General features: G+C 33.6%; 3 protein-coding genes and 1 long non-coding RNA gene across 4 annotated transcripts; all 4 read right to left on the reverse strand.

The window, feature by feature from the left end:
• Window positions 1-682: 682 nt before the first annotated feature.
• On the reverse strand, window positions 683-1,369 carry LOC149801046 (general transcription factor II-I repeat domain-containing protein 2A-like). The gene has a single exon (XM_089956759.1). The coding sequence runs from the start codon at window positions 1,367-1,369 to the stop codon at window positions 683-685; it is 687 nt and encodes a 228-aa protein (XP_089812885.1).
• A 52-nt stretch (window positions 1,370-1,421) lies between these two features.
• On the reverse strand, window positions 1,422-2,487 carry LOC149801047 (general transcription factor II-I repeat domain-containing protein 2-like). The gene is made up of 2 exons (XM_089956761.1): window positions 1,807-2,487; window positions 1,422-1,631 (listed from the first exon to the last, which is right to left on the reverse strand). Exons 1-2 carry the CDS (start codon window positions 2,485-2,487, stop codon window positions 1,422-1,424), a joined length of 891 nt encoding a protein of 296 aa, XP_089812887.1.
• Window positions 2,488-4,773: 2,286 nt separating this feature from the next.
• On the reverse strand, window positions 4,774-7,946 carry LOC149801048 (uncharacterized). The gene is made up of 2 exons (XR_016420437.1): window positions 7,734-7,946; window positions 4,774-5,211 (listed from the first exon to the last, which is right to left on the reverse strand). It is a non-coding gene; the product is annotated as an uncharacterized LOC149801048 (long non-coding RNA).
• Window positions 7,947-8,388: 442 nt separating this feature from the next.
• On the reverse strand, window positions 8,389-10,932 carry LOC149801049 (G protein-coupled receptor GRL101-like). The gene is made up of 3 exons (XM_089956762.1): window positions 9,649-10,932; window positions 8,664-8,791; window positions 8,389-8,457 (listed from the first exon to the last, which is right to left on the reverse strand). The coding sequence occupies exons 1-3, from the start codon at window positions 10,856-10,858 to the stop codon at window positions 8,389-8,391; spliced, it is 1,407 nt and encodes a 468-aa protein (XP_089812888.1). The 5' UTR covers window positions 10,859-10,932.
• Between the last annotated feature and the right edge of the window lie 924 nt (window positions 10,933-11,856).

An 11,856-nucleotide genomic window follows, 5' to 3' on the forward strand; every position in this document is an offset into this window, starting at 1 on the left:
AATATAGTAAGCTGTATTGTACGACATGTGGACAGATTGTTTCATTCTCAGATGATCTTGCCCAGCAAAGTGGAATGAATTTCCCACTGAACTTAGACACAAAGACACCGTGATCCCATTCAAGAGTGCTCTCAAAACTCACTTATTTCGACTGCAAGAACAAACTTAAAGACCTAATGATATTTCCTTCCTTAAATATTCTCAGCATGTTTTTGGATGTTTTCTAATTTCATGGTGTTTGTTTTTTTAATCATATCATTATATGTTTTTTATCTTATAGGTATTGTCTAATGTTGCAAAGCGCTTAGAGCTTCTAAAGATTAGGCGCTATACAAAGTCCTCATTATTATTATTATTATTATTTATAGCGTTAGTTGCCTTGTTTACAATTTTATAAAAAGGTGTTGAGATATGCACACTCAATCGATTAAGGTAGGGGTGGGCAATTGTTTTGGCTCGGGGCCACTTTGTGGGAGCGGAGGTTAGCGGAGGGCCGCATCGTTTAAATTGATTGTATTCATTAGTTAACATTACATTTCATTTCAGAAAAAGTATAAATTGTATCATAAAAATCAATAAATAAAAATTAAACAATAGTGGTAGCTTTATTCAATTTATTTATTGTGCTAATTTCATATCATCTAGCTTTCTAGCTGCTAGCACATTTAATTATAGAATCAGTTTAATAAGACAAGTGAACCCTATCACACTTTTTTAAAAAATTTTTGAAATCAGGAGTGAAGTTGCTTGTTGAGATTCTCATCACTGCCTGCAAGTTTGTGTCTGTCAAAAAGCATCTATATTTACTTTTGTTGATCTTCATGCAAGAAAAACTTTGCTCACAAATATATGTAGATCCAAATATAGAGAACATTTTCCCAGCAAATTTCTTCACACATGGGAATTTGTCAGCAGACAAAGATTTGTAAAAGTCAACTAATGTCACAGCATTAAACATTTCTTTCACTGTGTGATCTGACTGCATGTCAGTTAGTTCAAGCTGCAGCTCCTCAGGTGCTGTATCAATATCAGCAGTGATAGGATAAGACAGCAAATTAAATTTAGGCTCAATTTTCTTGAAGTCCTGAAATCTTCTTGTGACCTCGTCCTCCAAACTCTCCAAATGATCCCTAATCTTAGCGGAAACACTTTCAGGCACTTTTTGTTTTCCTAATAAAGGGAAATGACAAAACTTGCCCTCACCTGCTTGCCTTGCAAATAGACCTAGTTTTGCTTTGAATGATTTTACATGCTTCCACATTTCATGTGCAAACAACCCCTTTCCCTGCAATGTCACATTCAATTCATTCAATTTCTCAAATACATCAACTGCAAACATCATCTCATATCTCCACTCCTCACATCCCATTTTGGTCACAAAATCACAAGAAATCCCCTTCATGTCAAGAAATAAGAGGATTTCATTCTGCAAAACCCAGACTCTTTTTATCACTTTGCCCAGGCTCAACCACCTCACACTTGTAAATTACATCTTCATACTCTGCCTCCATATCCTCAAGCAGTGATTTGAACTGTCGATAGTTGAGTGCCCTTGCTCTGATTGTGTTCACCACACTTACAACAGGTTCTACCACATGCTTTAAGTCCAGTGCAGCTTTACAAAGGTTTTCCTGATGCAAAATGCAATGAAATGACAAGACATCACTGTCTGTGTCTTGTGCTTGTAACTTGTTTTTTAAAAGCTTAACCATACCCACATTGTTTTCCAGTAAAAGCTCTGGCCCCATCTGTTGTAATGCTTGCCATTCTATTCCATGACAAGCCATTTTTCTCCACACAATTTACAGCACACTCAAACAAGTCCTGACCAGTGGTTGTACTTTTCATTGATTCCAGGCCAAGTAATTCCTCTGTGATGACAAAATTTTCATTAATTCCACGGATAAAAATGAGTAACTGCGCAGTGTCTTCGTTATCTGTGCTCTCATCCAGTGCCAAAGAAAACCAAACAAAATCTTTGCTCGCAGTCTTCAGCTGTTCTGTGAGTTCGTCACTGATTGAGTCAATGCGGCGCACTATAGTCCTTGACAATGAAACGTTTTCAAATTTGCTTCTCACATCAGGACACAATACACTTGCACAATCTACCATACACTGCTTAACAAACTCGCCATCCGAAAAAGGCTTGTTGCGTTTAGCGAGGTTGTAGGCTATCATGAAACTGGCCTCTGTAGCACTATCCTGAAGTGCTGATTGCTTTGTAAATAACGTTTGTTGCTTCTTCAGCTTTGTAACACACTCTGCAGCTTTTTTCTTGCGTTCTTCCTCGGAACGTTTGCAGCCAAATTCGTTATGTTTTGTTTCGTGATGTCGTTTCAGATTGTACTCCTTAAATACGGCAATCGTTTCATGGCACAGTAAACACACTGCTTTATTGCCTGTATTACCAAAGAAATATTTGTGTGTCCATTCTTCATTAAACACACGGGATTCATCACCAATTTTACGCTTTTTCGGAGGGTTCATGGCCCCACTTAATTTGGAAATTTATAGATTTTACTGTTGCAAAGACAAAATTGAAATGAAACAGACCAACCGGAAAAGTGCGTATCTACACTGTCTGCGCACGCGCATTGACGTAGCCGCCCTAATGGAAAACACGAGACGAATTTTCGGTCGCGCACAGGAAGCAAATCTCAGTTCAAGGCGGGTTTTTCTGAATGTCTTGGCGGGCCACAAAAAAACTCTGTGGCGGGCCGCATGTGGCCCGCGGGCCGCAATTTGCCCACCCCTGGATTAAGGAATTAAAATTCAACATCTGATAAAGTAATTCTAGTCAGCCCCTGCCACCACAATCTTCAATCTTCCTCTGTTGTTTGCTTCATAATCTTTTTTATTGAATACATGTGTATTTGTACTTAAAATACGGTCACATTTTGGTACGTCATCTCGGCATAGTTCTTCCTTACCATTGTGCTTTTTGTTGCCTATCATTTTATGATTTATTTGAGCTTGTGCATAAGCTCCTGTAATCATATTTTCTCCCTAATCTGTATTTGTTTAACATCATATATCTATTAGTTGGTAAACTGAATAAACAACACATGTCCATCCTATTACTTTATTAGTAGCATCAGCATTATCGTAAAACAAAGTATGATTTTGTTTTACATCATACCATACAAATGCAACCAGGCAGAAATATATTCATCAATTTTATAATTCTTGTCTCCATTAGTCGCATCGATTGATTTTTCTGTACTAATTATTGACATTAATGACTTAGTATGCTCCTCGTTTTGTATTATTTCCCATCAACACTAGATGGAATGATACATTATTTATCAATCAGGTATATTATTTCAGAAGTATTTATTTATATTCTAATAAAATGCATTATCATTAATTAAAGATATTTTCGTGCTGATTTTAATTTGTATATTTCAATATAGAAGTGAAAGCAACATGTCGATTTGACTAACTCTGGTACATTTAGATATGTTGGATGTAATAAGATATTCCACATCCAGGGAATAGGAGTCCACACTGCCCAGTAAATATGATTCTGCCTAAATCTAATATATCATTGTGATCTCTGTCTGCTATCACAATTAAGTTAGTCACATCTGAAAATGTAATATTAAAAAAAAATGTTTAATCGTTTTTATGTAAAATCTTTCTCAGTGAAATACATTTTTATTTCTGATAATATTGGTACAATGGCTTTGTCAATCTGAGTGTAAAAGTTGGATAAGATGTTTAATTTATATCATTGCGTAAGTCTAAAATCCTTTTTTTGTAGCACATGATGACACTCCAATGCCTTTAAACTAACCATTGACAGCGTTTTTGTATTAATTTTGTTTAATAAAGGCTTGCTAATTCATTAATCTAAGTATGCTTTTATTTTATCTCTGTGTTCTATTGTTTTTTATTTGTTTAATTTTATCAAGAGTGATTTTTTTATGTTGAAAATTTTCAATTAGGTGGCCTGGACATACATACTAATTCTGTGCACAGTGGTTTCTTTAATGCAAAATGAGAATTCCAGAACCTTGTTATTCATTTTATGATTTTTGAGCATTGCAAAGACGCTTAAATTAAAGAGCAGATGCGTTTTTCAGGCTTATTGAAATCAATGGCTTAGAAACTATATTACACTTATGTTTGTTTTTAAAATTCTTGAAGTATTTATTTTTAAAGCAGTTATGTTTTTAGTTTATATAACATGTCTAAACTGCTTCTGGGAGTGATTTGCAAATATCATCTGAAGTTTTGATTTAACTTCTTTTTTACAATGATGATCTAAACTAATTTTACTGAAGAGAAACATATACATACGCGTGCAGTGGAATAAGTGCTGGTTTTAATAATGGGATCACAAATTTAATGACTGATTAGTTTTATCAAATTCTAATTTTATATGGCTTTTTATATAGAATTGTTTGCTGAACGGATTTCGGATAATAGGTCAATTTAACTTTAGACAACATGTCTGTGTATTTGATATGCTGTAAGTGATTCACACTCATGACAATTACTACATTTCTCTTTACCAAAATAACATACCTATCTACCTACACATATTAAGACCCTTACGAAGTGTGTTAGTACGTATATATGGGCATACCTTACCTATCTTCATTTACATACTAGTATATAACTCAGGCTTTTCAATTGTGACTGATTAGATTATCTTCTTATCTCCCTTTATGGGAAAAGAATACTATTTTGTGCTCTTAATATACTGTTCCGCTTTTTTCTTAACTTTGGCCACATACTTATACTTATATCTTAAACGTGTCATCGTTCAACAGATACAAGGTCGTGCCACTTGAGCGGGTGGGATTTTTGTTCAGTATGTTGAATATAATTATACTTGGGACGAGATAAATAAACTGCTCAATCAGATCAAGTGAATGTCACTGACATTATGAATTCGATAATAGGATAACGTTAAAATCATGCTGTAGTTATAGAGCTATATTCACTAAATGCATTTAGAAGTATCAAAAAGATATCGTAATATTCAAAAACTTGTCAAAGAGTTGAACTACAGAAGAAGAAAAAAACTTATGAAAAATTAATCCCAATTAAATATCATTCTCGCTCTTCAATTTCATGCACGATATGTCCACATGATTTCAGAAGGGCTTCACGGACAGAATCCAGAAACTTAATATCCGCGGACTGCATATGTTTGTTGACAGCACGTTTTGGCTTGCCTTGAAGCCATACACCTTTTATTTCCTGGAAAAAAACATTCAGAGTTTACTTATTGTTGTTGTTTTTGTTGTTGTTGTTATTAATTAAAGTGGCTTAAACGGAATCAAAGCAAAACAATTTATAGGGATATATTCGAACCTTTTCTGGAGACTTTTAATATGTCATAAAACTACGCTGACAGGAAATATAAATCTGATCGGATGATACCAAACTTTTTTCCGGATTATCTGATATAGATCATGAGGTAGATAAAATCAGGCAAATCTGTATGGGGAAAGAACTGAAGAAGTACAACATGTTAAAATGTTTACAGAGGGGAACATCTGGTGGTATTAGTGTTATTTTGTGATCTTTTTCAAAGCAACTAGAAATATAAAGACCTATCTTAAGATCCATTGTCAATAACATATTTGATCTCAGCTACTGTTCAAAGTGGTGAAGAAAGCTGTTGTTTTCTATCGCACCCGTTCACAAACAGGGAATATAAATATGTCTGCAAATTATAGAGAAGTAAGCCTTTATCAGTCCTCAGCAGAGTATTTACTTCTATTTGAAATCAACACAACTAGATTGTCTGGAGGATGTTCACTTCACTGATGTCTTTCTGACCAACAGAAAGCCTATAAGGTAAAATATCTTATATCTTGATCTGTCCAACCAAGCCAGGTATTGGTTGTGTATTGAAAAGGACATGTACCGATAACCTATTTGAAGAAAATAAATTAGTTATCTAGGTCCATGCAAGTTAGGTAAAACTAGCTTTAGAAGCGGATATTCCACTGTTGAGAACATATTTACTGTTAGCACCTTGATATATAAATATATGAGGAAAGAATGAGGTAGATTTTTTACTCATCTTGTTGGTTATGAAAGAGAGTTTGTTTGTGTTGATCAGGCGGGTGACTTTAGCATAATTAGTAAATTAAAATAGAAGCAATAACAACTTAGGACAATGAAAGCCTCATATGCGAATCAAAGATTGTGTGAATACGCCAAAATAGTTTGACAAGAAACATTTAATTGTCCGTTTGGTGGAAGACAAGGTTGTGTTTAATCAACCATTTTATTTTCATTGTTTTTAAAAGACACACATTTCTACCAGTATAGCTGAATAACAATATAATTTGCAGAGTTATCTGCACTGTTGTGTGAGGATGACTTCATTGCCTTTGCCTAATCTGCTATTCAGATTCAAAGAAGTCTAAACCAGTTTAAGGAATATTGCCACATCTCTAAACTCAAAGTAAACTTAGAGACGACTTAAACCGTAGCGCCTTGAAAAGAGGATAAATGAGATGATGTAATAGTTGATGTGTTTATGATTGCCTCATGGGTACGTCATCTTATGATAAATATATCGGTTTTATATTTTTCCTTCTACAACACTTAATAGCCTGAAGCGCACATTCGATCGTTTCGGTAAATTGTCTACAAAAATATATATTCCAAGTATTTGAAAACAATATGGCCGATTTTGAGTTATGGGTCCAACATTTGACGTTGTAAACAGCAAGCCGTGCTTATATAATTTTTAAACATATTATTGTTATTACGAAATACACGCCATAGGCTTTTATCTACACTCATTAAGGTACAATGCGAATTGCAAGTATTACGATATAATATAATTCTGAAGTACTGGTACAAGTTACTAAACGTTATTGCTGAAGATTCCCAAAACAGAAAATCGATAATTTATAGCTGACTGGGGGTTCATGCTATGAATGCTGAGGAAATCGAGTTTACAATCTATTGTTTTAACACGGGATGGGACAACGCTGAGTAGATCACAGGCTGGGTGAAGAGATCATTCAATAGAACTCTTTTTTGAGTGTCTTTCAACAACGTTATCCAAATATTTTATGCAAGAACTAAATGCAGATTTAAATTCAATGCAAATATAAGGATTTTATAATAAGAGTAGAAACAATCTGAGTTACCAATATCATATAAATTGTATAGATTCTTTCGTAGTGTTCGCTTACCGCTAAGCTTCAAACATAGAAGTTCCCTTCATCGGATATATATATATATATATATATATATATATATATATATATATATATATATATATATATATATATATGTGTGTGTGTGTGTGTGTGTGTGTGTTGGAAATAGATTCCCTTCCCCTTTCTGTGCAGATAAAGAAGATGAGTTTTTACGTTTTAAGTAAATGTCCCATTAATAATAGCTTGAGAAATTCTTACTTACTTTCGAACATTTACTCTGTCTAATACAAAATAAATTAACTTATATAACCTGATTCAGATAATTATTCATATATTAACATCCTATAAATTTTTTTCTCCTGTCTAGCAAAAATGTTTAAAAGTTATCTTGTCTGTATATTAGCGCCATAATTACTGTTTCGTGTCTGTATTGTGGTTTTCATAAATGTATGGATGTTGGATTGCTAGCCTATAATACCAGATTTCAGATTAATAATAATAATAATAATAATAATAATAATAATAATAATAATATTATTATTATTATTATTATTATTATTATTATTATTATTATTATTATTATTATTATCTCACATCATTATCAAGGAAAATCCATATGTTGTCCGTTGTCAGATTGCCGTAGTACATCATTCTTTTGTGCAGGAAATCAACGCGTTCTGCTATTTTCCTTGTGACAAGATCTATCTGGTTCAGGTTCAGGGTTCGATTCTCAATGCAAGTTATTGCGCTTGTCAGCTTCCTAACATCGTTAGCGTATAGAACATCATAACTGAACAATTCATCGAGTCTTCTAATATCTGAGTTAAACGAGAAGATGGCATAAAAATAACATTTTAGTTATATACAGAAAGAGACTGATAATGAGAGACAAAGAGAAACAGAGACAGATACACGCACATGGCCTAAGTTGTCGTAAACAAAATTATTAGACGTTGCTTATATCTTTCTGGGAAAGTTCAGTATTTATATAAGTGGATCCATTTTTACAAATTTAATATTTACAGTATCGTATCTTCTTTATGGTATGGGAAATGCATACTTAAAGCAAAGATTTGTTTCAACTGAATATCTAATTTGTAAGTTAAAAAATGTATTTTAAAATTGTAATAAACGTGAGACCAACATTATTTTTATTATTTATATTAGAGCGTTTAAAATTGTACCGTTTTGAGAAACAATAATGGAATCATGGTGATTTAAAAAGTAATATGAAAACTCTTAAGATCATTTAATTAAATGCCGAGAGCTTACCTTCTTTTGAAATCACATCTTGTTCGGATGATGTCGGCACAAATTTCTGGAGAATAAGAACATGCGATATGAGAAAGGAATTACGAATGCTGTTACATGTTCTCTCTAAGTAGATCACGATAAAGAACTAAACAAATTTATATATAATTTGTTGAGCTCGCAAATAATTAAATCTTTATTACGATATGAAGAAAACGATAAATTGTCAAGCCAATTTGATATAGTCATGTCACATACAAAAAGTGATTTTACCTCTCTCTTGATCACAGCAGACAGCGTGTATAGGATTGGATTCAGCACAGAGTTGATAGGTAAAATAACGAAGGATGCCCATGCATATACATCCAAGGGAATGGTGTAGTTCATCAAAGCCAGGATGCCTTTCAAATTAACAGATAAAACAAATTAGTAAATACATCAACTGTTTAAAATAATTGGAATTTCTCTACGGAAAGCTATTAGCTAAATTCTCATTTGGGACTTCGTCATGTGCTCGTACTTATGAAACCAGTTCAGAACTAAGACATGACAATGAATATTGCAAAGCTTATTTATTAACTAGTCTTAGCGCTTTCGATTCGCGATGAGTTATTTTTGTCAGAGGCACAATTACGAAACAGAGACATAGACAAAGATCCTGCAAAGAAAACGTTGAATGTATACAATTTTACGTGTTTTGGATCTGATAGAAGTATTATTTCAAAAGTGTGGATATCAGGCCTTATTTTTTTAAAACTTCAATAAGTTTGAAATAATGCTTCTGTCAATTCCATAAATGTGTAATGGTTTGTAAAGTCAGTGTTCTATATGATGTTTATTGTTTATTTTTCTATTTCTCTTTCCTAATTTTCCCTCCGACTAAGACTGGATGAGAGTCAAAAGCGCTTAGGATAATTAAAATTAATTAATCAACAATGTTTTGACTGTCTGTTGGCGATTTCTTACAGTTATCTTAGTCAATCTCTGACACACAAGGTGTCTTGCTGGATCCAGTACACTTGAATGAATGTTATTCGCCATATGATCTGTGTTCTTTACACACACACACACACACACACACACACACTCACACTCACACGCACAAACACACGCACACACACACACAGTAAGATACTAAGACTTTTGACGATTTTCCATGAATAGCAATGCAACATAATAAATTAGGTCAATTAATATTTCACATAACTTTGAGGCTATATCTTTTCAAATATTTGAATGTTATTAGTTTTCTGATCACGTGAATGTTTCTGTCTATCTAACAGTGGACTCTTTGTTCGCATGGCTTTGAAAATAAGAACCTGTCCAAAGGCTATCAGAAACAAAAGGAGGAAGTTTAAAGTAATTAATATTGCAAATAAATATTCCCATCCAGGCGCATTGTCTGTTGTTAGAGGAAGAACAAACCAAATGGAAGTTCTAGAATAGAATTTTCCTTTAAAGTACATGTTCAGTCCCATTGGTAACACTGCTAATGCAATGGCAATCAGCCAAGCAAGAAAGGACACAAATTTACACACGCTGGGCGTCAACTTCACTTGTCCGAAAGGGAACTTAACCACTAAAATCCTGTCTAATGTAATCAACATCACGAAAAAGATGGACGCTTCACTTGACAATGTCGATAATGCTCCTGCTGCTCGGCAATATGCACTGCTTTGCCAACATTCATTGCTTGAGACAAATGTTTTTCGAAAAAATGTATCAGCAACAGCCATAATCAACAAATATATTCCCATTAGAACGTCTGCGACTATCAAATTTGTTACAAACATCCCATAGCCCATTTTCAGCTGCAGGCCTAATTTCCATTTTCTGTATACGAATGAGGCAAGATTACCTATTAGTGATAAGAGGCCTATTATCCATAACAGTACTCGCAAGCTTACATTCCGCACCAAGTCTTCGCATGAATAAAATTCATACGTATTTGAAAGATGACAATTTGCTTCGTCTACACTGACCGGTTTCAAACAGCATAATTCATATTCGTCCGTTTCTAAATAATGGAGAGATGTCAGTCCACCAAATACTTCACTCTCAAAGATCTTTATTTCGTTGTAACTTATCAGAAGACTTTCTAACTTGTCAAGTCCATTAAACGCAAGATTTTCTACATGAGATATTTTGTTGAATCTTAAGTCAATCTTCTTCAGTTTGTTTAGACCTTCAAATGTGTTTCTTTCTAAGAATGAAATATGTAAATGTGTGATGTAGATTTCCTCTATGTTTTTTAAATCTCGAAAAGCTCCCCTCTCTATCTTCTTCAGATATATGTTATTGTCCAGCACCAATTCTTGAAGATTTACCAATCCCTTAAAAGTATTTTCACGAAGGACTGTAAGTGTGTTGTAAGAAATGTCTAAAGTCCTCAAATTCTTCATGGACTCAAATAGCCCAGGTTGTATTTCTTCAATTCCACTGTCCGATAAATTAACTAGAAACGCCATCGGTAGGCTAAAAGGTACAATTATGTTTCCGATAGTGGAGTTGCTGAAGAATAGTTTTCTTGACTGTATTGATAGTAAAGCAATTTCTGTAGCATTTATTCGACCATCCCTACAATCCACGAAGGTCCCTTGACAAATGCATGCACCAGGACAGCTGATATTACAAAAGATCTCGTCATCTCCAGCAGGACAATGTTTAAAACCATCACAAACTTGAGACGGAGGAAGGCAACTATTAGACTGATTGCATCGAAAATATCCGGGGCAGTTTCTTCCTCGATATCCTATATGCAAACACGAAGATTACTGAAATAAGCTTAATTGGTATATATATATATATATATATATATATATATATATATATATATATATATATATATATATATATATATATATATATATATATATATATATAATGGAAATTTTACGATTACTTTTAAAAATTAATTTGCAAAATGCTTTCAACCAAACGTTTCTATAAACATAGAGATTGATATGTTGAGAAGGTAAAAATGAACTATATAAGTTACAGGAAAACCCGTTAAAAAGAGAACGAACAGCAAACTTAATTGTAGAATATATCACTTATATTTTTGTGCCATGAATAGAATTCAACTGGAAATAGTACGCTTAAAGGATAATGTGTTGTGATCAAAGGTGTGAAAGTCAATTTATCAGAACTTTTCATCACTTAAGATGAAAACATCTACCGCCTATCCTCGCTTATAAGTGATACACAAATAGAAACAACATTGACTTTGACCTGCCGTCGAGTAATGTGGCGGCATATATGGGTCTGTACAGTTTACAGATTGACTGGGCGTTTAAGCGAGCATATACTGTGATAACTTATCAATTGGTATGAGCAGAACTGTTTGATACTGCGACTACTACTACTTCTTAATGCAAGCAGAGCACTTGAGATAATGATAATTATAAAAATCAGACCCATAACATCTTATTTTTATAATGGTGATGATTAATGTCATGATGATGAT

This window comes from Sinohyriopsis cumingii, chromosome 4, assembly GCF_028554795.1.
Source record: "Sinohyriopsis cumingii isolate HCF-2022 chromosome 4, ASM2855479v2, whole genome shotgun sequence".
Classification (NCBI taxonomy): domain Eukaryota; kingdom Metazoa; phylum Mollusca; class Bivalvia; order Unionida; family Unionidae; genus Sinohyriopsis; species Sinohyriopsis cumingii.

Coding starts and splice junctions, on each gene's coding strand:
- LOC149801046 (XM_089956759.1), bottom strand. CDS start 1,369: ATGGGATGTGAGGAGTGGAGATATGAGATGATGTTTGCAGTTGATGTA.
- LOC149801047 (XM_089956761.1), bottom strand. CDS start 2,487: ATGAACCCTCCGAAAAAGCGTAAAATTGGTGATGAATCCCGTGTGTTT. Junction 1,632..1,806: donor AGGACTTGTTTGAGTGTGCT/GTAAATTGTGTG, acceptor ATTTTGCATCAG/GAAAACCTTTGTAAAGCTGC.
- LOC149801049 (XM_089956762.1), bottom strand. CDS start 10,858: ATGGCGTTTCTAGTTAATTTATCGGACAGTGGAATTGAAGAAATACAA. Junction 8,792..9,648: donor AGATAGACAGAAACATTCAC/GTGATCAGAAAA, acceptor TTAATTTGAAAG/GCATCCTGGCTTTGATGAAC. Junction 8,458..8,663: donor CTGCTGTGATCAAGAGAGAG/GTAAAATCACTT, acceptor CTTATTCTCCAG/AAATTTGTGCCGACATCATC.